The sequence below is a fragment of the Lithobates pipiens genome, unplaced genomic scaffold, assembly GCF_037356315.1.
Source record: "Lithobates pipiens isolate NorthernLeopardFrog02 unplaced genomic scaffold, aLitPip1_a1.2 Scaffold_16, whole genome shotgun sequence".
Lineage (NCBI taxonomy): Eukaryota > Metazoa > Chordata > Amphibia > Anura > Ranidae > Lithobates > Lithobates pipiens.
The window spans coordinates 393,189,595-393,212,449 of record NW_027507748.1 but is presented as its reverse complement, the minus strand read 5'-3'; the positions used below and the strand labels follow the sequence as shown (position 1 = coordinate 393,212,449).

The window sequence follows — 22,855 nt, the reverse complement described above, 5'->3', positions numbered from 1 at the left end:
GCTACTTAAAAATCCCCATAGGCGACGATTTAATTTTTTTTTTTACTGGTTATATGTTTTGAGTTACAGAGGAGGTCTAGGGCTAGAATTATTGCTCTCGCTCCAACGTACGCAGCGATACCTCACATGTGTGGTTTAAACACCGTTTTCATATGTGGGCGGGACTTACGTATGCGTTCGCTTCTGCATGCGAGCACATGGGGACAGGGGCGCTTTAAAAAAAAAAAAAAAAATTGTATTGTTCATTTTACTTTATTTATTTTAGTTTGACATTTTTTTCCCCAAAAATACATTTTTTGATCACTTTTATTCCTATTACAAGGAATCTAAACATCCCTTGTAATAGGAATATGGCATGACAGGTCCTCTTTACAGTGAGATATGGGGTCAATAAGACCCCGCATCTCACCTCTAAGCTGGGAAGCCTGGAAAAAAAAAAAAAGATTCTGGATTTGATAGTATTGGCGAGTCGGTAGAAGCACCGGAGGGCGGCGGGAGGGGGGGGGGGAGGGTGTCTATGGCTGGGTATTGCAGGGTATCACCGACTATGGCTGGGTATGGCTGGGTATATCAGAGTATGGCTGGGTATCTCAGAGTATGGCGTTGCAGAGTATTGCGTTGCAGAGCATTGCAGGATATTGGAGGGTGTTGCAGAGCATTGCAGAGTGTTGCACGGTATTGGCGGGTGTTGCAGAGCATTGCAGAGTGTTGCAGGGTATTGGTGGGTGTTGCAGAGCATTGCAGAGTGTTGCAGAGCATTGCAGAGTGTTGCAGGGTATTGGCGGGTGTTGCAGAGCGTTGCAGAGCATTGCAGGATATTGGAGGGTGTTACAGAGCATTGCAGAGTGTTGCACGGTATTGGCGGGTGTTGCAGAGCATTGCAGAGTGTTGCAGGGTATTGGTGGGTGTTGCAGGGTATTGGTGGGTGTTGCAGGGTATTGGTGGGTGTTGCAGGGTATTGCAGGGTATTGCAGGGTATTGCAGGGTGTTGCAGGGTGTTGCAGAGTGTTGCAGGGTATTGCAGAGTGTTGCAGGGTATTGCAGGGTATTGCAGGGTATTGCAGGGTGTTGCAGGGTGTTGCAGGGTGTTGCAGGGTGTTGCAGGGTGTTGCAGGGTGTTGCAGGGTGTTGCAGGGTGTTGCAGAGTGTTGCAGAGTGTTGCAGGGTTAATTTTCGGTGAGCAGCGATGTGGGCACTGCAGATGCAGCCCACATCGCTGCTGACACCGATCTCCTCCCCCTCCGCTGTTCCGATCGGTACAGAGAGGGGGAGGGAGGAACCGGCGTCATAACATGACGCCGGTTTGTTTACAAGTGATCACTCCGTCATTTGACGGAGCGATCACGTGGTAAACGGCTGCGACGAGCGGCCGTTTACCGTGATCCGTGATGCGCCGGGTCCTGTGGACCCGGCGGTCACGGATGCTTTCGAGTGCGCGCCCCAGGGGGCGCGCGAGAGCGGAATTCTGGGAGGACGTCATATGACGGCCTCCCACAGTTAAGAAACCGCCCTAAAGCCGTTATTAAGTGGTTAAGGTATGTGGTAACAGAGTATTGTGCCACTATACCGAGTGAGCAAATGTGATTGTAACTGACATACATACTGTTCATCTAAGAAACAAGCAAATTCTTGCGAGCTACTATGTAAAGATCCAAATAATTATTAAAGACAGCTGCTAGCATTGATCACGTCCCATATGCTCATGCCAACCCAATAAATAAGCTAATAAAATGCTGCGCTATCCAAATGTAGTCATATAACCAGCACATGCAATATTGACATTATTATCACCAACAAAATGGTATTATAAATTATTGCAATCCTATGTGATTAAAAATTGTGATCCTATGCAATAATTCCAGTGACAACCTATGTACCTATACACAACTCTATACAAAGTGCATCCACATTAATTAACCAATATAAAATAACAATGATGATAAAACAGTAAAGTGCTCGGGTCCACTTGTGTGCTCCCACTTTGGTGTATGCGCTCACCTTAGAGCGTGTGAGCTTGCACCTAAGCTTGGTCAAAACCAGATTTTAAATCATCTCTGGGTTTGTCAGCATTCAGATCCTTGGCTGGTTGCTTGCACATATATCCATATAGAAAACAGAGGAAACTAGATAGTGTGATACCGTTTTTAAAAAATGTATTAAAAGATAACACTCTACCCTGTAGTGGGGTATTCACATTTCATAGGTGCGAAAGTGCATCACTCTATACAAGCCTGATATCATAAAAACGCTGTACTGATGTGTCCTCTCCTGTGCCCTCTACTGCCCATTCACAGAAGCCTTTGTAATTTGTGAATGAGTTCACATAATACAAATGCTTCTGTGACTGGGCAGAGGGTGGGATGGGCATAGCAACTGCAGTGAAGATGCAGAGAAAAGGATCAGAGGTGGGCTCCCCGAAACACAACGATATCCCTCTTCCGGGAGTGCAATAAAACTGTCATATAAACATAATAGAGCTAAATCCAGGATTGACCAAACTCAAGTGTGCCCTCACTTTTTACAAAGTTGCTAAATTCCCGGAATTCATCTTTGAGGTGGGTTAGCGCCTCATCCATCAGAAAGAGAGAATGCCCATCAAGGACTGTTGCAGACCGGATCTAAGGAGAAAGAGGACAGTTAAAGACGATTTCCTCACCCCCCCCCCAATGTGACATTGTCCTTCAGTAAAACTTCAGACCTCTGAACTCTCTTCTCCTCCCTTATCCCTCTTTCCTACTCCCCATCATCCCCATCACACCTGTTGCTTGTTGAATTATTTTGAAACCTTTTTGCCTTGCTTTATACTGCGGGGCATGGGGGACAGGGCTCTAACTCAGGCACTACAGGTCTGGCATTCCGCTGCTACATATTTTGGCGATACCAACAGGGCCGCAAAATGCTTTTGTCCTAAAGCAGCGCCATGACATGGTGGTTCGCTGAACTTGGATTCACACAACATATTGGGCATCGTACCGCAGAGTGAATGTAATTTATCATGCCATTGGAACCGTAACTCCACATTAGGGAAAAAAACGAAAAGTGAACTTGTGGCCAGGCTGTACAGATTAAAATATTTACATGTTCTTAAAGACCAATTCTGGGCCCTTTTTTTTAAGTGGGCGCTCAAGCAGAGTAAAAATATATATAAAAAAAAAAAAAAAAAAAGACTGCAATACTGACCTTTAATTTGATGTTCTCTCCACAGTCCTGTTCTGCCACAAGATGCCTGAGTCTCGGTTCACACTGGGGCGGTACCAATGTCGCCCGACTCTGAAGCTGCCCTGTGCAGCGGGACTTGCAAAGGACTTCTGTAATAGAAGTCAATGCAAGTCGCTCTGAAGTCGCCCCCAAATGATACAGGAATCTTTTTCTAAGTCAGAGCGACTTTAGTCGCTCTGATTTGAAGGGTTCCATTGCACTGAATGAAGCACGACTTGTCATGCGGCCAAATCACCTGACAGGTCGCCTTAGTGTGAACCAGGCCTTAAGGGGGTGTTGCTATGGTGTATTTCTTTTAAAATGTATTAAAGCATCAGTAGGGAACTGACCTGTCCAGAGAATAGGCAGAGAAATAGACCCAGTGCTTCATGTGACTGGCCTGAAGACATCTGGAAAATGGAAGTATAGAAAAAAGGAATTAACTGCAGTAAAAAGAAAAACTTTAAAACCAGCCCTCCCTATCATCTGTAGCTGCAAGCACCTTAGAACAATACATCCCCAAAGTCAACAAGAGAAGCCATTTTTGAAGTTGGGTTTCCACAGTAGACTGTCAACTTCCTCTGCAACTGCCCTGGGTTACGTTAGAGATTGGGAAGCTGACAGCCTGACAAGTCACTGCTGAAGAGGTAGAAGGAGGGGAACTGTTGAAAATAGAAGTGAAAATGTTTCTACTCTTAACTTTGAGGGTAAATTGCTCCACAGTGCCTGCAGCTACAGAGGCCAGTAAGGACCACCTCCAGGGACTAATTATCAAAAATCCACGTCTCGGATATAGAACCTTAGAACTTGTTGTGCTTAAAGTGTTACTAAACCCACAACAGTAAAATCAGTCTGTATATGCAGCATAACATGCTTGTTATACTCACTGTGGAACTTGAGGGGTTAATCCTCTGCATTGTGTAAAAAGGCTGTTTTATGCTGTATGCATAGATCCCCCCTGCAGTGTCTATCAGGGGAAGGTCAGCTAACGCAGGCAAGGTAGCCAACCTGCACATGCTCTGTATGTCTCTTATGCAGGCAAAAACAGTTACTTGTTCTCAGAGATGGCCAGGTCACATGATATTGAAATCACATATGTGAGCGTGTATACAGGCTGCAGTGGAAATCTCCTCCTTCCTGAACTATCAGCACTGAAGAAACTGTACAGTTTATCATGTAACTGTGGTATACAGATCATCCAAAAAGGTATATAGTGAAAATATTTTAATATAAAAAGATTTATAAGCTGGGGGGGGCGGTTGAACTTTTCATATTACTGGGTTTCATAACACTTTAAGTCCATCTGCAGGTACACATTACTCAGGCAGCAAATGTTGTAGGCTAAAGCATGATGCTCTTTAATAAATAATACCAAGAAAACCTAGACAAGCCATTTTGTAAAATTGAAATTCTGCCTCTCTGCTCAATTCATGTACATCTTCTTTGATGGCTAGCTATGTTTCTTCAGTTCAGTTTTTGCACTCAAAAAAGCATTAGAGGAGGTAAACCCTCTCTTAAACACCCAGCAGGACAAAGGCATAATGAGCTAGTATGCATACTAGCTCATTATGAATTACCTGAGGTGGAAGCCCCAGAAGCGACCCTCGTTTACCTCCTTCGTCGCTGCCATGATACCCGGAGTGACTTCGGTTATCGCTGCTCCGGCGTTTTGACTGGCCAGAGCAGCTATGACTGCGCATGCCTGTGGGAGCCTTCACTAATGGCACGCCCAGTGCGCCTGCTCATGCGCCATAGTCATCGGTGCCCGTTTTTAGGAAAATATCTCCTTAACCGTGTAGGTTAAGGAGATATTTCTTGCACCTACAGGTAAGCCTTAATCTAGGCTTACCTGTAGGTTAAAGGGGTCTGTAAGGGTTTACAACCACTTTAAACTAATGCATTTAACTGAAATCAGGAGCTCACTTTTGGCTAAAACTGCAGATTCCTTCTACTGAACACTGAATAAAAATGAATCATGTGAAAAATGATCACAATATTAATATATATTATTTAATTTTTTTGCAAGAAAATTTGGCATTCAAGCTTTTACTGGAAACATACATGATGCAAATTGAAAATGAAAAAAATATTTAAAAAAATAGAAATATATGTCAAAAGTCAGCAGTGCTTCAATCTCGGCGATAAAGTTTCAGACCACCTAATTTCATACAGTATATAGAAATATTGCAAGATTCCCATAATTGAACAAAGCTACCGTGATCTCTCATGATCACTTATTTAGTGATATATAATCATTTTTTTTTTAGGACCTAAATTATTAAGGCCAGAACTAACTTTTTCATGTATTTTCACCTTTGTTTACTAGTTTTCAATATCTGAACATTTGAATCATTTAAGTATTTCCTTATTTAAATGAAATGTCACCGGTTTTAATTTTTGTACAGTTTCACAGTGAGTGCATCTTTACTTCACAGTTTATAAAATTCAGAAAATGCAATTTTCAGAGTCACAAAGTCTTTTTCAATCCTTACGGCAGGCAAGCTGTTATTTTAAACCTGAAAAAGTTTACCTGTTTGGGCACAGAAAGGAGTGGTATTGGTAGAGGCAACAGGATCAGTGATGTTGGGATGGCAGCGAGGTTCAGTGGTGCTGAAGAAGAATAAAAATGCAGGCAACAGAAAGCAGTTAGGGGGAGGAGTATGAGAGACCTCAAAGAAGAATTTGGTGATGTTAGAATCTTCTTGGCGATCTGCTCACAGTAAATGTACTGTGAGCGGGCAGCACAGCCAGGCACCGCAACATACCCATACATTGTGGTGTACTCTTGTCAGTGTTTATAGCTGTACATGTGCTGATCTGCTGTGGTCAATTAAACAGTGTTTAGAGTTGACAAATACACAGAACTCTGTGCACAGACCATGATCTGTCTGTTTCTTCTCCCTTAAATCAACTCAAATCAGCACAAGTTGATGTGTCTCTTGTGTTGCTGACTTCTGGATCCTTTGAAATCATTCCCCCCCTTATACAAGGGGCGCATTTATGTGCGGTTGCAGGGTGGAGAATTCCTTGGCTAAGGATTGGCTTTGTGCAGTAACAACTACCTAGCGGGGTAGCTCAAGTGGGTCCGGACTAAGATCCAAACATGCCTGAGCTCATTCCTGTTAATGTGTAGTTTCTGTCTGATAAATGTTTGGCATGCTGCATGGCACAGTCACTGTAATTGGATATAGTTAAAGCACTCTTCTAATCACTCTTTATATCTAAACTGGTAACTTAAGCCAGCATGAGAAAACCATCAACACTGTGGAAATAAAATACAAAAATATTGCTTACATGGCCTCTGTCTCTCCAACATTTAAGCATGTTTGGAACAATTACAAAAGATTGAGGTGCTCTATATGTCCGCTGCTCTTGTTTAGAATTAGAAGGGCCTGACTGTTAAATTGTCATTGTGGGGACCAATAGTATGGCTTCTTTGAATGGTGGAGCATGACAATGGAAAGGGCAGTTGTAGTTGGTATTTGAGTCACAGGTTCATACTTGGGGTATCCAATGGCAGAGGGCTTCAGATTTCAAACAGTAGTCACCAGCACACAGGACACACTTCATTCGTAATGAGTACTGACCCAGGTTTTGTTTTTGTTTTTTAAAAACGAAATTGATTGTAAGGGGTTTTATTTATTTATTTATTTTTTTTAAATAACATATACTTACCTCCCACTGTGCAGCTTGTTTTTCAGAGTGGCCCCGAACCTCATTTTCTGGGGTACCCCCCTAGTGGCTCTCGTGGCTCCTTCCCACATCACATCATCCCCCTAGTGGAAGTGGGGGGGTTACCTTGTGGGCGCACTCCCACGTCCAGAATTTACGTCCATAGACACAAATGTCAGACTCGGCACTGGCGCTTGCGTTATTGGATTTGATTGACAGCAGCGGGAGCCAATGGCTGCGTTGCTACCAATCTATCCAATCAAGAGCCTGGACCCAGTGGAGAGAGGGAGAGCGCATCCCTGCAGACAGAAATACGGGGCACAGTTAAGTAAAATGGGGGGGGGGGGCTGGGGGGCCCGTCACTGGCAGGTGTTTTTTCACCTTAATGCATTAGATGCATTAAGGTGAAAAACATGAGGGTTTACAACTCCTTTAGTGTTAGGGGAGGTACTGAACAGCGTAGCTCTATTGTCTCCCAGTAATCTTAGCAGACAGAAGCAACAGACCTCCTAGCCACATACCTAGAGATCAACTTGTTGATAAAGCATTAGGAGATTAAACAGCTTTACCATCAGCAATTGTTAAAAACCATTTAACTGGAGTTCTTCATTGGCCTTGCCATTTAAGATACTGTGTATATACAAGTTATTAAAATAGGAAACGCAAAACGCTATTATGGTCAGTTTTTCGCACTTGCCTCGTGTGTGTTTTTCCTGGGGCATCAGATGGTTATAGGTAAAAACACTCCAAAGGTGATCACGTGAGCTTATAGGTAAGATTCCACTGGCTATTCAGTTATGCCTTATAATTGGTAAAGTTAAGTGTTTTCCTGACATGTGAAAAACTTTAAAGGTTAATCTACCAAGCAAATTGGACCTTTTATGTCTCCGAGGGCAGCGCAAAGCTCAGCTTGAGGATTGTCTAATGGATTCTACATCTGTGTTAGCTTTGGCTGTTGAAGCAGATTTGAAACAGCTGCCGAATAGCAGTTTGTTTCAGTGTATGACACAATAGTCTGTAAAAGCAGGCTATCATATGCATTCTTTCAGGCTGAAAGCAGAAGCCCTGTACAGGAAAGTAATGTGATTTTTCAAAAATTTAGGACATTTCCTTATTAGCCTGTAAGGAGCTGAATATTCTTTGATTTGTCTTCTCATATGTTATACAGTATGTCTGCTGAATAGCATATTTAAATAGTTACCCAGGCCATTTGTATGAAACTCGCACAGAATTAATAGTTATATCAAGAAGGAAAAAGCCATCTTGGTGTAGTTTAACCTCCCTGGCGGTATGATTATTTCGGATTTTAGGTGCTAAAAGCGGTACCATTATTTTGCATGAAAATTTGGCGTTTTATATTGTAGTCCTGTAATTCTTAGGAATAACTCTCTTAAATCTGTCCAAGCAGACATCCCGGGTATGATAAAGTTTGAAAAATGAAATCATAAATGATAATATAATAAATAATTGTACCAAATAATTAAGAATAAAAAAAATTATTCAATAATGTAATCAAATCAAAAACACTGAAATTTGCTCAGTTGCAGAATTGTCACTGTCATTACTTTTCAGTATTTGATGAAGGATCTCCCCACACAACGCTATCGCTCAATTCTGCAAGTGATTCCAATTTATTATCGCTGTTTTCTAGCTGGTCTGAAATAATTTTTGATGTAAAGGGACAGTTTTGGTTGCTATGGACAATCTCCAGTTTCCAGGCATAAAGAACAGTTTTTATAATATAAAACTGCATGCAGGACACTGGGCAGACCACTAGGGACAAAGGGGATGTGAAATAATTACATACAGCAATGTAATCTGTAAGATTACATTATACTGTATGTATACTGTGTGTTTCACTTTTTGAATTTGACGCCGATCTCCGTCCCCGTGCGTCGCAACGCTCGCAGGGAACGGAGATCGGCGATGTGATAGATTGAGTGAGACACGGCTCGCTCGTACAGCGGGGGGGGGACATCGCTGGATCCGAGGGAGAAGGTAAGTAAACCTCCTGGATCCAGCGATGCAGTCCTGAGTCTGGCTCGGGGTTACCGCTTTTGGTATAAAAATTCCACCCCGAGCCAGACTCGGGAAGACTGTGAGGGGGGTTAATAGCTTACGACTGGATAATGTCATAATTAAAAGTGTCTACGAAATTGTAAGTTGTCTTCATCAGCATATACATTGTATTCTGGTTGGTAAAGCTGAACAAATCTTTGCAGGTTGTGCATTTTTAAAAGCTACTACTTTAAAGTAATATGATAGAGAGGATAACCTGTCAGAAACTTGGACAATTCAAATTAAGCATATGAAAAACCTAACCCCTTTCACCGCTCACAGGACAGCCTACGACCCCCTCATATGACTAACTATTCTTTAAGCCTTTCAGCTTGGGTCATATTAAAGCCCATCTTAAGGCAAATATCATCCCTCTGCCCACCTCCCTCTGACTGATTTCTGGTATATAAAAAAAAAAGACTTTTTTTTTTTTAAATTACAGTTTTACACGCTTAAATCTACAGTCCTGGGATACTTCAGTTCCCAGTCCCCCTCTCTTCTGTTTACAGAAGGGGGGGTCCTCTTCAGGTGTCTACATCTCTACTGCATGATGTGAACACTTCCTTTTGACTCGCCAGTGGTGGAGTTCTCTCAGGGTCCAGAAGAGGAGTTTGCAGGAATAAGGTTAGTGCGCAGGGACCGGCTGGGGTGGGTACATCTGCAGAACCCAGAAACGGCACTGGCAAGGGACCAGAATGGTGGCTTTAAATGATTTTATATGAAAAGAAAACAAAATTGGCAAAATCCGATGTGTCCTTTGTACTGATGGCTCCTGTGATACCTTGCATTTTCTTTAGGTGACAACTAAAGTATGAGAAGCTAAATGGTGTGGACATCCTAAATTCGAGCAAATTATGGTAGAGAGACTACTCTCTAAACTTTTATCATTTTAGGTAAATTTGGTTTGGTGAGAGTGAACCTTTTTTTTTTCTATCCTCTTGGAGACAATTGTCGAAGATCTGTTTTTGTTTGTTTTTAGATTCAAATGTTCATTCGATTATTGAACCATGCTTATGCATAGACTCTTTAAGTGTATTTGAAAATAGGGCTGAAACAATTAAAATCGATTTTACAAGCACTATAGAGAAATTGATCCTCAAAGTTTACAACTGAAGCACTGAATTTCAAGTCATTCTCTCAGCCAGGGGGAGCAGCATGAGCTGAGCAGCCTGGGAAAACTACATAAACGACGTCCATGCATTTGCTGTGAAGCTTGAACATGAAATGCTTCATAAGTAACTGCATTTAGGGAGGTTGTGAGCACCAGTTTTATATAGGTCATTTACTGCTTTTAGGATTATTAATCACATTCATACCAGAACCCGTATATGTTTAACTGGCCTTTGGCGAAAGTGGTTATACAGTATCATGGCTGCAGCTACAGCCATTCTCTTACTATCATTTTTTATTTTTTTAAACGGGGATTGGCTTTACTTTAAAAGTAATTGGAGCAGCTGTAAAGCTGCTTGATCCCTTTTATAGCACTTGGAAGGGGGTTCCCCCCTCCCTCCACTGCCGTTCCTGGGCTGTCCCATTCTACCAAGGACCACAGGACTGCTGTATGTGGTCGGGTCGGCTGTGCACAGAAGAGATGGCGAAACATCCATTCCCCCCCCCCCCCCCCCACCACCCTCTAATCTGTTATGAATGAAGCCAAAAGTGACAAGGATTTTGTCACTTCCAGTTTTGGTGCTGAGTTTCCCTAGCTGGTACAGCAGGGAAGCAGCCGATCAAACAAATTGAAAAAAAAGACCCTGATCTCTCCATAAAATGTACCTGTCACTTCCCAAGCTATCACAAGGGTTCGTGTTTCATCCCTTGTGGCTGCAATGGAGTTAAATTGAAGTAAAAAATGAATTAATAAAAAAAAAAACAAAAAAAAAACACCCTTGTCCCCCATGTTTGAACACGCAAATGCACACATAGATCCGGCACGCATATGTAAACAGTTATTGCACCACATATGCAAGATCACCACAAACCTCAGAGTGAGAACAATAATTCTAGGCGAATAGCTCACGTTTAACCTTAAACTGGTAACTTGCAAAGGCTTTTAAATTGTTGCCTGTGGACAATTCTAGGTACCATAATTTGTCACCATTTCACAGGCGTGCACAATTTTAAATCTTGGTGTGTGTGGTATCTGTTTACACAGCACAGCATCATGTTTTATGTGTTACCAACATTTTTTATTGTATTGGTGTTCACTAGAATTGATTTAAGTGTATTTTTTCAGAAAATTTGCATGATAAACAGCTGTACAAATATAGTGTGCCATAAATAAGGATGAACCAAACACCCCCTGGTTCGGTTCGCACCAGAACCTGCGAACAGACCTAAACTTCTTGTGAACTTTAGAACCCTATTAAAGTCTATGGGACTCGAACGTTCAAAATCTAAAGTGCTAATTGTAAAGGCTAATATGCAAGTTATTGTCCTAAAAAGTGTTTGCGGACCTGGGCCTTGCCCCAGGGGGCATGTATCGATGCAAAAAAAGTTTTAAAACTGCTGTTTTTTGGCAGCAGTGATTTTAATAATGCTTAAAGTGAAACAATAAAAGTGTAATATTCCTTTAAATTTCATACCCGGGGGGTGCGTATAGTATGCCTGTAAAGGGGCACATGTTTCCCGTGCTTAGAACCGTTCCTGCACAAAGTGTCATTTCTGCAGGAAAAAAAGCCATTTCAAAAGCACTCGCGACTATAATGAATTGTCGGCTTCCGTAATACAGAGAACAGTCATTGAAAGTCCTTGATAAAAAAAAAAAAGCGTGGGGTTACCCCAAATTCAATTAACAGGCCCTTTAGGTCTGGTATGGATATTAAGGGGAACCCCGCGTCAAATTTAAAAAAAATAAATGACGTGAGGTTCCCCCCAAATATCCATACCAGACCCTTTATCCGAGCACACAACCTGGCAGGCCGCAGGAAAAGAGGGGGGGGGGGGGCGAGAGAGTGCCCCCCCCCTCCTGAACCGTACCAGGCCAAATGCCCTCAACATTCGGAAGATGCTTTGGGGGTCTGTGACCCCTCAAAGCACCATGTCCCCATGTTGATGGGGGGAAAAGGGCCTCATCCCCACAACCCTACCATTTCACAAAGAAAGTGTTAAAAAAATGTTAAACACACACTGTTGAGAAAAGTCCTTTATTAACCACTTGGTTCCCACACTACGTCTATTGACGTCATGGGGTTTCGGTGGTTATATCTAAATGATGCCTGAGGCCACAGACATCATTCAGATATTGCTGTTTTCAGCCAGCGATTCCCTACACCATAAGAATGATCATAGGGGCTGTTCCGCCGCTTGATCTTTCTTACGGGCGGCGGGAGGGGACGCCCCCCCCCCCCTCCCGCCGCCCTCCGGTGCTACTACCGACTCACCGTTTCCATCGGTGAGTCGGTCACAGGATCCGCTGGCCCCAGCAAGTAATCATAGAGATTTCCGGCGGACTAGATTGTCCCCGGAGTCTCTATGATCGTTCGGAGGCCGGGCGCGATGTTATGACGTCACGCCCGGCCTCGGTATTCAAATTAATGTCGCCGATCTGGCTAGGAAGCCAGGATCGTGTTTTTTTTTTTTTTTTTATTCTTCCCAGCCTAGAGGTGAGATATGGGGTCTTATTGACCCCATATTTCACTGTAAATAGGTCCGATCGTGCCATATTCCTATTACAAGGGATGTTTACATTCCTTGTAATAGGAATAAAAGTCATCAATTTTTTTTTTTTTAAGTGTAAAACTAAAAAAATTAAAATAAAATTGACAATAAAAAAAAATTTTTTTTTTAAAGCGCCCCTGTCCCCGTGTGCTCGCACACAGAAGCGAACGCATACGTAAGTCCCGCCCACATATGAAAACGGTGTTTAAACCACACATGTGAGGTATCGCCGCGAACGTTAAAGCGAGAGCAATAATTCTAGCCCTAGACCTCCTCTGTAACCCAAAATATGTAACCAGTAAAAAAAATTAAAGCTTTGCCTATGGGGATTTTTAAATACCAAAGTTTGGCGCCATTCCACGAGCGCGTGCAATTTTGAAGCATGACATGTTGGGTATCTATATACTCGACGTATCCTCCTCTTTCACATTATGCAAAAAAATTGGGCTAACTTTACTGTTTTTTTTTTTTTTTTATTTTTTTTTTTTTTTTTAGCATGAAACAGTTTTTTTTCTGAAAAAAAAACGCGTTCGAAAAATTGCTGCGCAAATACGGTGCGAGATAAAAAGTTGCAATGACCGCCATTGTATTCTCTAGGGTCTTTGCTAAAAAAACATGTATAATGTTTGGGGGTTCTATGTAATTTTCTAGCAAAAAAATTAGGAATTTTACATGTAGGAGAGAAATGTCAGAATTGGCCTGGGTGGTTAAAAATAAAAAAAATAAGAAAAAGATTCCAGCGGTGGTAATCCACTCTTGCTATCCAGCGATGGATGATCCCTGAAAAAAAACCCTTAAAAAATATAAATAAACCCTGCAAGGCAAAGGCATAATGAGCTAGTATGCATAGCATACTAGCTCATTATGAATAATTTACCTGAGATTGAAGCCCCCGAAGCGGTCCTCGTTCTTCATCTCCGCCGCTGCCATGTATCCTGGACTGACTTCTGGGTCTCGCGGCTCCGGCGCTGTGATTGGCCGGAGCTACAATGATGTCACTCTGGCGCATGCGCACGGGAGCCGTCATTGTTAGCCTTCACTTGTGGTGCACCCAGTGCGCCTGTGCTGTTGTCTACGGAGCGCATGCACAGTTGTCTACGGCGTGCATACGCCGTAGACAGCGGTGCCCTATTTTTGTAAAATATCTCCTTAACTGTGTAGGTTAAGGAGATATTTCTTGGACCTACAGGTAAGCCTTAATCTGTAGGTCAAAGTGGTCTGTAAGGGTTTACAACCACTTTAACCACTTACACTTAAACCAGCAGCCGTTTACCTCAATCCGTGTTGCGCCAGGTCTTCCAGACCCAGCGGTCACGGATGTTTATGGGAGCGTGCCAGCAAGATTCTTGAAGAATGTCCATGGACGCCCTCCCAGAATAAGCCGACCGTGCTGTAGCTGTCTTCCGGCTATGGCCCGGTCGGCATGTGGTTAATACAGTTTTTCAGCCGCTATGTTTTTGGAAAGGGTCAGAGGCTATTTTAACACAAAAAGGGGGCGTTTTTGGTTTACTAGACTTCAATGAAGACGCAGAAGAAAAGTATGTAGTGCGTTTTTGGCGCGTTTTGCATTTTTGTAATCTTCCGCTCAAAAACGCTCAATATGTCAAACATACATGTGCACACCACAAAAATCACTGCGGAAACTAATCAAAAGCAAACTGCATAGGTGTGAACCAGGCCTTGGAGGCAAAAAAAAAAAACCTTGCAGATTTCTGGCAGAAAAAAAAAAAAAAAAACTAAGCACCTGTACAAAAACACTCAATAGGAGCATGTAGTTTATTTTTATTTATTTTTTTAAGCCCAGTGTGCCCAGACCCTTAAAGCCACGTTTGGCACACACATCTGGCGTTAACACATGCTTTTGCGCATGTTCGTATGGTTCTTCTGAATGCGCTGGTTAGGTTTTCTTTTTTCAGCCTGTAAATGCTCCCCTTCCACTTGTAGACACCTATGCGTGCAAGGGCACATAGGCCAACGTATAGAGGCGTTTAACACATGCTTGAAAAAATTGCTGCCCATTGTGCATGAGGGAGTAAATAGTCTGTCTTTCAAAACGGAGTAGTGTAGTGTTTCCTAGCGTCTTATCACTTTTGGATTTAAGTGATGAGATATGCTCACCAGAGTGCCTGGTTGTGAGAACTCTGAAAAAGAAACCTCTAGTTTTCCTGTGATCTACGCCATTAAAAATTAAAAAATGTAAGGATGAGGTCAAGGAGTGGTTTGGAAATATAGGTGTGGAAATATCTGACCTCCTGTAAGGTCAAGAATCTGCTGGACCATTTAGCCATCTGTCACCTAACCAAAACTGAAACATCAGTGTGATGTCTCAACTTTGACAGGTAACAGCTCTCCTGAACATTTCCTCTTAAAGGGGTTGTAAAGGTCATTTTTTTATTTTCTACATAGCTTCCTTTAAGCTAGTGCATTGTTGGTTCACTTATCTTTTCCTTCGATTTCCCTTCTAAATGTTTTTTTCTTTGTTTTCTTTGTCTAAATTTCTAACTTCCTGTTTCACCCCAGTAAGCTGTTCAGTAAGCTGTTCTGGCTGACTAACCACCAGCTCGGATGATGGTGAGAAGTTTACTGAGGAGAAACCGGAAGTGAGATATTCAGACAAAGCAAAAAAAAAATTTAGAAGGGAAATCAAAGGAAAAGGTAAGTGAACCAACAATGCACTAGCTTAAAGGAACCTATGTAGAAAATAAAAAATTTACCTTTACAACCCCTTTAAGCTTATTGGGCGTGGATCCTCTTTTGTGCATTAAACATAGATAATAGATGTTCTATCCAACTCGTACTTTTCTATACTATTGTCAGTTTGAGTCCAGACAGATTAGAAACAGCAGTTAGGCAATGTGTAGATTACATGCGCTAAATAGCCTGTACTTGTAAAGCAGGACTTTGGTGTTTGTGACTGTAATTATTTTATTTTCCCAAGATTTCTACTGAAAATACAATAACCTTTTATGAACTTTGGTTTAATAAGCATGCCAAATAGTAATCAACACTTTATAGAGGTCACCCCTGACTAGCCAGCAGCTGCTTCTTTTCCACCTGGGATATACTTAGCTCACTACCCTTGGCACTGGCTTGTATGACATTAACATCTGCACTGGAAGAAAGTTGGATATCTATGCTACTATTTAAAGTTATCCAGATCTGCATGCAGATAACATACATTCATTTTAGATTTCAGTTTATCATTTTGTGAGTTTGGGCACATTAATGTAAACATTACAAACCTAGTTGATTCCAACAGCATATGATGAAAAGATAAACAAGTGAGAGTCCTAGTACATCCTAAAAAAAAGGCAGAAAACTTTTTGTATATCTTAATTTTTGCAGAAAAAGATTTAGCTAGTCTTCTCTCCTTTCAACCTCCTATTAGAGGGGCTGCCTATATTGTAGTACAAATAAGGAGGCTCAGGAGGAGGGCAGTGGATTTGATGTTGATACTGCAACTTTGAAAATGAATGTGGGTCTCAATCGGTGTTCTTGTGTTTATTCCGTTAAATGCATTTTCTATGCAACATTGCCAGTTTTACATGATTATATGAATCCTAAAGAAAAATCTGATTTGTCTGTTGGCAGTGCCTCCTTTTTTTAAAAGGGCATTTTCCAATGCTTGTAGTTACATTAATTTTTATGTTTTGTAAGAGCTCATCCCTCAACATACAAATAAAGCATAAATCATTCACATTGCTTTCAAATATCAGAATGTGTATGGGCACCTGACAAGTGCTCTAGATGTGGAGTTTGAAACAAATCTAAATGGGATTAAGATGCTCAGTGGAAAGCCTATTGGATATGTCCATTCCTTGTCCCGGGATTCACACCCCCTTTCAAACCCCCAGTGCCAGCTAGAGTCCTGGTGTCTACCCAGGGTGTGGCATTGTGAGTTTCAGCATCGGGCTTCAATTACACTAAACATGACATTACATGAATTACATAAATTCCAGTGTGGATTTGTAATGTATCCAGCATAGCCACATTGACCATATGCATAGGCAGGGACTTCAGGTATATGTGTGTGTGTGTGTGTGTGTGTGTGTATATATGTGTATATATATATATATATATATATATATATATTATATTTTAAATGAAAATAAACCTGTTATTCTTGCTGTTTGCAGTGGTTTTAAACAGAGCAGCTCGATTCTCATCTTCTGGGGTTCCCTGCTGGTGCTCCTGGTTCCTACTCTTTAATGTGTGCTCCTTTAGCTAGCCGCTTGCTATGGGGGTGCATGTGCGGGTGTCAGACAGATCACTAGGGCCCCACCCCCTACTCCCTTCTCGCAGCATTTTTTTTTAAATTAACCACTTCAGCCCCAGAAAGCTTTAGCCCCTTCCTCACCAGAGCTTTTTTTGCGACGTGCCTCCCAAACAAAATTGACATCTTCTTCTCCCCCCCCCCCCCCCCCACAAATAGAGCTTTCTTTTGGTGGTATTTGATCACCTATGCGGTTTTTATTTTTTGCGCCATAAACAAAAAAAGAGCGACAATTTTGAAAATAAAACATTATTTTTTACTTTTTGATATAATAAATATCCCCCAAAAATATATTAAAAAAAACATTTTTCCCCCTCAGTTTAGGCCGATACGTATTCTTCTACATATTTTGGTAAAAAAAAAAAAATCACAATAAGTGTGTATTGATTGGTTTGCTACAAAATAGGGGATAGTTTTATGGCGTTTTTATTAATAATTATTATTTTTTTTACTAGTAATGGCGATCAGCAATTTTTTATCGTGACTGCGACATTATGGCGGACACATTTGGACAATTTTGACACATTTTTGGGACCATTGTCATTTATACAGCGATCGATGCTACAAAAATTGCATTGCTTACTGTAAAAATGTGACTGGCAGTGAAAGGGGTTAACCACTAGGGTCGGGCAGGGGTTAAGTTTATCCTAGGGGGTTGTTTCTAACTGTTTAAGGGCATGGCTGTGTGACATCACACTGATCGCTGCTCCCGATATCAGGGAGCAGATGATCCATGTGCTGTCAGTAGGCAGAATGAGGAGATGCTGTTTACATCAGCATCTCCCCATTCTTGAGCTCCGTGACACAATCTATTTCATGTAATGTTTCATTTACCACGACCGACCACCAGGTCCAGGCCAGAAATTATTGGCCTGGGCTTGGAGACTGATCAGTTTTAAAGCAAATCCGATCTGTGCGAGTGCCCCTGGTGTATAACTACAACCCTTTGCCCAGCCAGGCCAACTTGCCGCAGTATAACTAAAGACTCTGTGCAGGGAAGATAAGCATCTGAACCCAGAGAAGGTGGAGGCTGATAGACTGGAGATAATATAAGGCATTACACGTACATTTAAAGTAAAAGTTTACCAGTATTGTGCGTTATATTTAAAATGCTCATATCCATGAAAAAAAAAGTTTCAGCTTTTAGTACTACTTTAATATAAAAGATTGATATCTCTTCCAGTCTGACTCCTAGTTATAATGCCCAGATATTCTCTCTCTCTATCTTTTGTGTAGTAAAGGGGGGGGGGGGTGGTCTTTACCATCATGTATAAAACTTACAGCAGTGACTTTGTACTCCTTATCATGGACCTTGATATCTAGGGAGCATTTATTGGTATTTGTGAACTCAAAATTGTCACCAGAGAGGGTAACCCATAAGTCTTTCTCCTGTGCCGTGCAAACTGCACCCTTGTTAGCAGGGAGGTCAAAATTCATGTAGGCGAAACATTAAGCCACTCATTGGTTCTCTCCTAAATTTGTGCCTTAGAGATAGTTGATTCAGGAAATGCCTAACTTGGCGTTTAAGGCCAGATGGAGTGTGGCGTCCAGAGTCGAGGTTGTGCCTTAGAGTCGAGGGACCTAGTACTATCAAGAGGGCGCACACTGTGTATGCCATACCAAAGTTGTGGACAGTTGCTCCACTGAGAAAATGTACAAGCAATTCTTTAGTGACTGCCTGGGAATAGAGCCAGGTGTCCATATAAAGACAGTATTGCGTTTAACAAGGTTTCAAAGGTGCCTAGTCCTTCAGGGACACATGTAGATTGCAGTTTTCCACCTTTTGTAATTTTACACACCCAGTAAGTATGCTTAAAGTCTAGAAGTCCAATGCCTCCCTTTTGTTTGGGCAGGGTCAAGTAAAAAAAAAAAGCCCATTTTGCTCCAACATCGAGTCTCCCTTGGCTCGTACCATTACTGATATCAAAGGTGTACAGGTGGCCACTCACTTGTACTCCAGCTTGAGGAATGGGGCTAGAGAGCCAGAATTCTGGCACATATTTTAGAACTCTGTCCAAAGAGACAAAGAAGCCTTCTCTATGCCACAAGGTAAGCCAACAGTGGAGGTTTAAGGCCTTTAGGGTGTTATCCTGTGCCTCCCTCCCAGGGGAAAACCCCATTTGTCTAATGAGATCAAGGAGGGGAGAAGGGCATGGAGTACATTTTCCAATTTTTTTTATTTTTTTTTACATATGCTGATTTTAAGACATCAGGTAGGCTTATAATTAGCCACTTGCCGCTAGTCCTTCCCCGTTATATGTGCCTCTGAGAGGTGCAGGGGCTGGACTGTTGAGGGGAAAATTAAACATTGAGGAAGCAAGGGGCGTCAAGACATTCCCAAAGCTTTTGTAGCGCTTGACCAGCTTGTTTCACTATCTGCCTAGATTTCTAGGTCTAATGCTGGTGACCTCCAATATAACTGGAGGGCTATATGTTAAAATTTAGTACCAAATCTGTTGCAAGCGAGATTGGGAAGGTATGCATTGTGCAGGGAGGAATTGAAGGTTTTACAGACTGCCATAGTAACATTGAAATAGTTTTGTGATAACAGCTGTTTTGTTATGAACCTTGCCAGCAGTGTAATAAATAATATGGACAGTCAGATTCCTCTGTTTGGTCAGCAAGACCATGCTAGCAGTCACCTGCTTTTATTGCTATACTCATAAAAAAAAGTTTTTGGTTCAGTAGGAAGCACTTTCTGGTAGGATTACCACATTTTCCAAGTAGATTAAGTTTGCATCAGAAGGGTCAAAGCTGTCTCTGTCTGTGTCTGTTGGTTTGTGAGCTGCCTCCAGCTTTCTTATCCAGCTTTCTTATCTGGAAGACCAAGTCTTTGATGCGAGTTTGGCGGTGCTTTTTTTAGCTGGGCTATCTTTATAAATGCTTTGCGGATAACGCAATGGGCCTCCCACTGATTCATTTGAGAAGTGTCTGAGGTGCCATTGTGTGCAAAATAAAACCAGCAGGTTGGTCTCCATGTCTCCAACAAACCACACACCCTGATGCATTTTGTACCGCCCACTGGGGCTTATTCATAGGGTGTGCATGCTGTTTATGCTCCTTGGGTTAGCCAGCAAAGATGGATCGAGTCTCCACATTTTTATTTTCCTTGGCTGGGAAAATCAGGGTGATTGTGATGGGTTGGTGATCAAATAGGAAAATTGGCTCAATGGTCACAGTTTGGAGATAGGGATAGATTTGGTTGAGAAAGAAAAAATATATTGAATCCTAGGGGAATCAGTTTGGTGAAGAGTTAAAGGTGAAGCCCATGACAGTAGGATGTAGAGTTCGCAAGGTATGATGCATAGTCAGGCTACACGAATGTTGTTTAATTTGGCGATGTGCCCTTTTAGGCACAGATGATGTACCAGATGACAGGTTAAGGAGAGGATTAAGGGGCAAATTTAGATCCCTGACCAAGGTAAAAATGCCCAATTTAAATGCAACAAGATATCACAAACCATGCGAAGAAATGAGACCTGTTTTTCATACAGGCAATAAATGTTGGCGAAGGTGATTTGGTTTGTTTGCTAAAAACACTTTAAGGAATTGGTAACCTCCTTGAAAACTGTTTTAAATGCTTACTTTTTAGGTTTTGTTCAAATCCTCTGTGTATAAAATATATATTTAAAGCTTCTTATCTTTCCTTTTCCAGCTAAAACTGTGGAACAAGTTCAGAATTTCCAACATTCCCTCACTGATCTTTATTGAAGCATGCACAGGGAAGATTGTGTGCAGGAATGGCCTCTTGTTGATAAGAGATGACCCAGAAGGTCAGTAAACGCATTCAATGACCCATATTAACTGCTGTGCTTGGAAAATGCTAAATGCTATAAGTGTTGCTCTCCGATTTCTGACAACTTGAAATACCTTCTATATCTATCTATCTATCTATCTATCTATCTATCTATCTATCTATCTATCTATCTATCTATCTATCTATATATATATATATATATATATATATATATATATATATATATATTATACATACACACACACACCTCACAAAAGTGAGTACACCCTCACCTTTTTGTAAATATTTTATTATATCTTTTCATGTGACAACACTGAAGAAAGGATGCTTTGCAACAATGTGAAGTAGTGAATGTACAGTTTTTGTATAACAATGTAAATATGCTGTTCCCCAAAATAACTCAACACACAGCCATCAATGTCTGAACCGCTGGCAACAAAAGTGAGTACACCCTTAAGTGAAAATGTCCAAATTCGAAATTCGGCCCAGTGTCAATATTTTGTGTGGTCTCCATTATTTTCCAGCACTGCCTCTTAGGCATGGAGTTAACCAGGGCTTCACAGATTGCCACTGGAGTCCTCTTCCACTCGTTCATAATGACACCACGGAGTTGGTGGATGTTCAAGACCTTGCACTCCTCCACCTTCTGTTTGAGGATGCACCACAGATGCTCAATTGGGTTTAGGTCTGGAGACGTGCTTGGCCAGTCCATCACCTTTACCCTCAGGTTCTTTAGCAAGACAGTGGCCATCTTGGTTGTGTTTTTGGGGTCGTTATTTTGTAATACTGCCCTGTGGCGCAGTCTCCGAAGAGAAGGGCTCATGCTCTGCTTCAGAATGTCACAGTACTTGTTGGCATTCATGGTTCCCTCAATGAAATGTAGCTCCCAGTGCCAGCGGCACTCATGCCGTCCCAGACCATGACACTCCCACCAACCATGCTTGAATGTAGGCAAGGCACACTCTTTGTACTCCTCACCTGGTTGCCCCCACGCACCCTTGACACCATCTGAACCAAATGAGATTATCTTGGTCTCATCAGGCCACAGGACATGGCTCCAGTAATCCATGTCCTTAGTCTGCTTATCGTCAGGCTTTCTTGTGCATCATCTTTAGAAGACGCTTCCTTCTGGGATGACAGCCATGCAGACAAATTTGATGGTGTGTGGCATATGGTCTGAGCACTGACAGGCTGACCCCCCCCCACCCCTTCAACCTCTGCAGCAAGGTGTGTTGAGTTATTTTGAGGGAACAGCAAATTTACACTGTTATGTACACTCGCTACCTTACATTGTAGCAAGGTGTAATTTCTTCTGTATAGTCACATGAAAAAAGATAATATATTTATGAAAATGTGAGGGGTGTAATCACCTTTGTGAGATACTGTACATACATACACACTCTTATAGCAGAGCCGGTGCAGTGAAAGATAAGTACGGTAGCACTTCATTAATGGTAGAACCGGTCAGAGTGAGAGATTTGGCATCTCCCTGCAGGCACACAGAGCGATAATGTTAATGTGTTTTTGGTTGACCGTAGCGTGTACCAGGCATTAGTGTGGTATTGTATTGTGACAGCAGGGAGAGTTCCCCGCCATCAGTATACACTGATCGGCACTGGTGGCTATAGACTGTGGTATTGATCAAGTGGGGCCAATCTGACAGGGTGGTAGATCAACTTCTGTGCAATCAGTGTCTGTTGCATGTCACATACTGAACCGCTGGCTAATTGAAAAACAAAAAACAAACACAATCTAGGTATGGTTAGCCTTACACTTTCACTCCATATATGTTTATGTGTTCTATATGTTAAAGTATGATATTAAAGTGTTTGTTTGTTTTTTTTAAATATTTTCTCAACAGTTGCCCATTGATGTGTAGTTTGCAACTGTTTTCTCATCACGGTAGGCTCAGACAAAGTATTAGCTCTCTGTCTTTATTCTGTTTAGGGTAATACATCTTTGAGGAGGCATTTATTGTTCCCTCCTCACTGCATGTTTTAACACCTAAAAACCTGTGCCACAGCTGCATGGTGTCTGCATGGGTCGCATTTGATGGGCACTACTGCCTGCTGAGTGCAATAGCCTGTATAACTTTTACCTTCCGTCTGCTGTTGCTGCAGCTTAAGGGGGCAATTGGAGGGTGGTAAAATGCACTGTCTCACAAAGTACAAGTGATCCCAACCCAAGGAGTCAAATGCCTTTTGTATTTTTGCAAATATTTTTATTTAGATTTTTTT

General features: G+C 41.8%; 1 protein-coding gene across 1 annotated transcript in view; it reads left to right on the top strand.

Moving 5' to 3' along the window:
• NXN (nucleoredoxin) overlaps nucleotides 1–22,855 on the top strand; it is a 201,280-nt gene that overhangs the window by 90,484 nt on the left and 87,941 nt on the right. Inside the window, exon 2 of the mRNA XM_077482299.1 lies at nucleotides 20,517–20,634. Coding sequence (XP_077338425.1) covers nucleotides 20,517–20,634 — 118 coding nt within the window. The remainder of the gene's footprint in view (nucleotides 1–20,516; nucleotides 20,635–22,855) is intronic.